This window comes from Pteropus alecto, unplaced genomic scaffold (genome assembly GCF_000325575.1).
Source record: "Pteropus alecto unplaced genomic scaffold, ASM32557v1 scaffold7, whole genome shotgun sequence".
In the NCBI taxonomy this organism is placed as follows: Eukaryota; Metazoa; Chordata; class Mammalia; order Chiroptera; family Pteropodidae; genus Pteropus; species Pteropus alecto.
Window position 1 is genome coordinate 63,003,791 of NW_006494614.1, and position 5,548 is coordinate 63,009,338.

Genomic DNA, 5,548 nt, shown 5'->3' on the forward strand with positions numbered 1-5,548 from the left:
GCCCCGGGCCCGCCCCGCACATCGCAGCACCTGGGCCCTATGAGCATCGTGGGAATGCTCTGCACACGGCCCACCCCGCACATCACAGCACCTGGGCCCTATGAGCATCGTGGGAATGCTCTGCACACGGCCCACCCCGCACATCACAGCACCTGGGCCCTATGAGCATCGTGGGAATGCTCTGCACACGGCCCACCCCGCACATCACAGCACCTGGGCCCCACGCTAGGACCGGGGACCTAAAGGTGGACAAGAGTCTCCTGGCCCAGGAGACAGATGTGTGTCCAACAAACATACTCAGTCCTTCTCAAAGGCCAGGCCACCAGTGACTACCACAGACCTGGGTGGTCAGAGCCGGGCCCATGGGAGGCAGTGGGCAGAGGGGCACATGACCTATGTCCCCCATAGTCTCCTGTCCCTTCTAACTTGTGGACTTGGGCAGTCTGGATGGGGCTGGGCAGGCTCCACAGTCCCTGGGGGCATCTGTCCTCCCTGTGCTACCCTAGCCCTGGTGCTCCATGGACGAGGGATGGCAGGCAGGGGACCCTCCACATCACCTGGAAGGCACTCTGTGCTGATGGCCTAGAGTCCTCAGGCTGGGCCTCCTCCTCCTCCTCACTGGACTCAAACAGGAAGTAGTCCCCGGAGTGGACGACTGTGGGCAGAGTGGAGCTGAGAGCCGGCTTCCCCCACACAGGGAAGGGCTTTCCACCCTCCCACCCCCATACACCCACAAGACCTTCAAGTTCATTTCTTGGGTTTAAGTGGGCCCAGTAACAGGTCTTGCTGGGTTGCCCAGCTTGGGTCCCCTCAGCATCTTATGACTCCATGAGCCAAGGTCCCCATGCCACCCTCCCCCCGAGTGACAGCCACAGTGGCTGGAGGCGGGAAGCAGCAGCCTAGGGGACGGAAGCACATGCACAGGACACAGGCCAGAGCCGTGGAACGAGACGAGACTGGACGAGAGGAACATAGAGGAGGCAGGGCTGGGGAAGGGGGTGGGCAGTGAAGATTCAGACTTCTGAATCCCTGAGTTAGAAAGGAACAGAGCCTGTTGTCAGAGGCCCAGCTAAGTTGAGACCTAGCCCCTTATTACTTCATGGCTCGGAGTGAGGCCTGGGGGTGTGCATGACAGTGATCATGGGAAGCGCAGGGAAAGGGGAACATGCACAGGCTGGAGGTCAGCACCTGACAAACTCCATCCACCCCAAAGGTGGACAGCAACTGAGAGAAGGGGAGGGTGTCTTGAGGGTGTGGTCATGGCAGCCAGGTTGGGGCAGTACCTGTGGCGTGGTCCAGCCAGGGCCGCCACCACCGTCTCTGTGGCGGGGAGGAGCCCTCTGGACTGCTGGGCCCTGTGGAGGGGAGCGGGTGGCGAGCATGAGCCAGCAGGGAGAGGCATGGGAGAATGAGGGCGGCCCCTCAGCAGAGACAGACACCGAGTCCCTGCAGTGACAGAGGCTGTGTGGTACTGTGGGGATGGAGGACAGCCCACAAGTGCAAACGGACAGTCACAGGCCAGCTGTGTGGCTTTTGGGGACAGAGAGTGACCACATGGCACAGGACAGATGGGCTGGAAGCCCTTTGGGACGTCACGTGGCACGGACTCAGGCAGGCTCCAGTGGCATAAACACGCCAGGACTCAGGGGCCCACGAGGCTCCATCCACACATACCTGGCTCCTGGTCAGGGTCCAAGGGTTCCTGGGGGTGGCCAAGATTCACCCGGCTCTGCCTGTGCTTCTTCTGCTTGGTGCGGATACGTTCCATCCTGTGGGTGGAAGAAGGCTCTGAGTGCTGGGCCAGTCAGGAAAACGCCCCCACCCAGCTCCCCCAGATGGCACCTACTGTCTTTTTAGCTGGGCCAGTGACTTCTCCTCGGCCTTGCGGTGGAAGTCAATGCTTTTGAGGTTGGCAGCATTGTACAGGGCAAAACCCCTGTGGAGAGGTGAGTGAGGCCCAGGGGGTGCCAAGCTCCAGCTATATAGGCTCCCCTTCCTCTGGGCTTGGCCCACCTCCCCAGCCCCTCCCTGCTCCCACTGAGGGCTGGCTCCCCAGCATGACCCCCACCCCGTGGGGTACTACGGTCAGAGGGTGGGGACCCTTCCTGCTGCCTCTCGTCTCATGGGGTGGAAAGAAATGCAAACGAGAAGGTAGCAGCAAGACCGCAGACCTGTCTCCCCGGCCGTGGGAGCTGCAGAGGCCAGGGACAGGGAGATGCGTCGGCTCACTGACCAGAGCGCAGGGCAAGGGGGGTCAGGCCCTCTGGTGGGGTGCACCCTAACCCAGTGTGGGGGCAATAACAGGACGGAAACACCAGCCCACACACAGCTGGGGCTGAGAGCACATGAAGTGCACTTGGGCCTCTGAGGAAGCGCTAATGGCCTGTGGTCATCAGTTCTCCCTCTAGGGGACATGTCGCATCAGGGAACAGCGCCCTGCCCTAGATGGGCCTGAGGAACCAGAGGCAGGGGCCAACCTGGAGGCCTGCAGCGCGGTGGCCTGGAGCTCGGCCCTGACATGCAGGAAGTAGTAGCTGAGGAAGAACACGGCGCTGCAGCAGCAGGAACAGGAAACAAACACTGTCCCAGAGGATGCCGGCCTCCTCTATGGGCAGCAGGCAGTCCTGGTCCCTGCTCAGCATCTCCTTGGCTGTGGAACAGGCGCCAGCACAGGTAAGGGGTGTGATCAGGGTCAGGAGCATGGGTTGGGGTCAGGGCTGTGGGGCAGGGGTTAGGGACCTGAGTCAGGGGCAGGAGGTCAAGCATATTTGTCGGGGTCAGGGTCAAGGACATAGGTCAGGAGTGTGGGTCAGGGATAGGGGTTGGGGTCCCAGAAGTGGTACGTGTCCCAGATGCTCCCAGCCACCTGCCCTCTCCCACTCACGGTTGTAGTAGCCTTTGACTGTGCACACAAGGCTGAAGAGCTGGATGACCCAGCAGAAGCTGCTCTGCATTTGCTCCACAAAGACGCAGGACAGGAGCTGGGGGCGGAAAGAGGGTCAGCTAGCCTGCGGGGTCAGGGTTTGGGTCAGGGCTGGAGCTGGGCAGGCTGGCTCACCGAGAGCATGTTCTTAGAGATGATGACGGTGACATTGTAGAGGATGAGGCAGTCCCACAGCACGAGGCGGGCATGCGTGTCCTTCTGCAGCAGAGAGGTGCCGAAGAGCAGCAGGTAGAAACAGGCCAGCAGGTAGCCCAGCCCGAAGACACTGATGCGCGTGGCCCCTGTGACGAACACCACCACCAGCACCAGCCAGAAGAGGTAGCGGAAGACGGCCACTTTCAGCATGTCGAGGTAGGACCTGCCGGGCGGGATGTCACTGTGGGCCGGTTACCCCTCCTCCCCCCGCAGCCTCGGGCCAAAGGAACTCAGAAGGCCCCTCTGTTGTGAGGTCGGTGTCCACCCCTTGTCCTGGCCACAGGACATCACTGGCAGCACCTATCCAAGGCTCAGTCCTAGCCAGAACCCAGGTGTGTCTGTCAGCTCTGCTAACCAGTTGCCTACACGGCCCTAGCGAGCCCTCAGCCCCGACTGGGCTCCGTAAGCTGGCGATGCCCTGGGACCCACCTGCAGTGGATGAAGTTGGGCACAGGGTTGGGCTCCCCCCGCAGTGGCTCCAGGTGGTCGGTGTTGACGCCGGCCATGTGCTGCCACTCCTCGGTGCCCTCGGCTGAGAATACCTGCCACTGCTGGGAGGCGCAGAGCAGCAGGAGGAAGTCACCTGTGGGCACATGGGACGGCCCTGCCACACTGACCCCAAGAACCATTGGCCATGTGGAGGCCTGGCACATGAAGGGCACAGGGCACATCCCTCCTGGCACTGACCTTGTACCCAGACCAGAGAGAAATAGGTTATGTGTATGTAGTGGCGGGGGGTGGGGGTGGGGGCGACTGGGCAGACACATGTCTGTGTATATGAACACATGGGCATGGATATGCACATGGATGTCGGAGACCACACTTGTGTACACATTCTGCCTGTCTGTGCATGTACATGAGGCTCTATGTACACCATATGCATATCAGGAATAAAGTATGCCTGACTTCATACCATATAGGCATCAGTCTATGCACACCTGTGTCTGTCCCTCTGTCTACCCGGTACACACCTGTTCCACACCAGGGTCCGCCCCTGCATTCACACCAGTGTCCACCCCCACATCCACACCTGCATGCACAGCTACCTACACACTGGCAAGCAAATACATGTCTGGTGGCTGGGTGTGCACATGCGAAGTGTGCCTTAGTGCCATGGGCATGTCCCCTATCTTGCTGGGGAACCACAGGATTGGACTGGCTGGCAAGGCCTGGACAAGGCATCTCTTTGCTGGCTAGAGAGGAGGGTCTACACTCGCCTGCTGCCTGTCCCCATACAAAACCTCCTTGGCTTCCCATGAGGCTGGCTGCAGATGGCGTGTGTGGACAAGGGGCCCAGCGGTGGGTACTCACTGATGAGGTTGGTGGAGTTGGGGGCCCTGAAGAAGTCGGGCAGGTACAGCCACTTGATGAGGGCAGAGTTCATGGGGATGGCCTGGCTCCAGCGCCATGGATAGTCTGTAGGTGGAGGGTGTGCATCAGGGCTCCAGACATTCCATCCCTGTCCCATTCTGCTGGCTTGCAGTCTCCAGGGGCCCAGTGTCCAGGGGAATCATTCTTACACTTACACTTACACACACATATTCACACAGTCAGCCTCAAAAACACACCTACTCTCACTTGGAGTCTCAAGAGCGTACAGGTCCAGAGCTTCTAGCACATTCTTATGTATACGTTTCCCAGGCATAAACTGTGCCCCAGGTCCCCATGGGAGGAACTGAGTTACATCTAGAGAATAACAGGCAGGCAGGTAGGCGGGGCAGCCTTCCTGAGTGGTGGGCCATGGTACGGATGGACCAGAATGAGACATCATCCTACATCTCTCAGAGTGGCTAAAATAAAAAATAGTGGTGACACTGAATGCTGGTGAGCATGTGGAAGAACCGGATAACACATACGTTGCTGGTGGGAATGTAAAATGGGACAGCTGCTCTGGGCATTTATCCCAGAGAAATGAGAACTATGCCTACGTAGAAACCTATACATCGCAGCCCCAAACTGGAAACCACCAGACGTCTCCCATGGGTGAAAGGTCAAACCAACTACAGTACATTCAAACCAAGGAAAAAAACCAAAGTATCAACACACACATCAACACAGATGCGCCTTATATGCTATGGAAAAGAAGCCACAGCACTGCCACTCCAGAGAGATGGCTGCAGCTGGCGGGGTCCGTGGAAGGAGCACCAGGAGCACCTGGGTGGGGCTGGGGGCTGAGTGGGGATGGACTAGAGAGGAGGCCAGACCGTGTAATGGTGAGGGGAGCTGAGGCCCACTCCGGGGGCTAGAGGAGCCCACAGCAGGTGGGAAACACCCCCGTGCGCTTTCGTGTGGCCACGGCCCTGTGCACCGGATCACTTAGTGCTCATGCCCCACACCCTGCCCACCGCCTGCGCCCTGCTCACCAATGCACAGGGCCGGGGGGATGCCCAGGCACAGCAGGTACTGGTA

The 5,548-nt window shown here is 59.7% G+C and overlaps 1 protein-coding gene across 1 annotated transcript in view; it reads right to left on the reverse strand.

Moving 5' to 3' along the window:
- Window positions 1–5,548, reverse strand: part of PIEZO1 (piezo type mechanosensitive ion channel component 1) — a 64,286-nt gene that overhangs the window by 7,759 nt on the left and 50,979 nt on the right. Inside the window, 11 exon segments of the mRNA XM_006927128.3 lie at window positions 558–655; window positions 1,284–1,355; window positions 1,675–1,769; window positions 1,847–1,936; window positions 2,478–2,542; window positions 2,544–2,650; window positions 2,885–2,981; window positions 3,059–3,302; window positions 3,569–3,722; window positions 4,451–4,555; window positions 5,503–5,548. The exon segment at window positions 5,503–5,548 is cut by the window's right edge and continues 32 nt beyond it. Of these exon segments, the coding sequence (XP_006927190.1) occupies window positions 558–655; window positions 1,284–1,355; window positions 1,675–1,769; window positions 1,847–1,936; window positions 2,478–2,542; window positions 2,544–2,650; window positions 2,885–2,981; window positions 3,059–3,302; window positions 3,569–3,722; window positions 4,451–4,555; window positions 5,503–5,548 (1,173 nt within the window).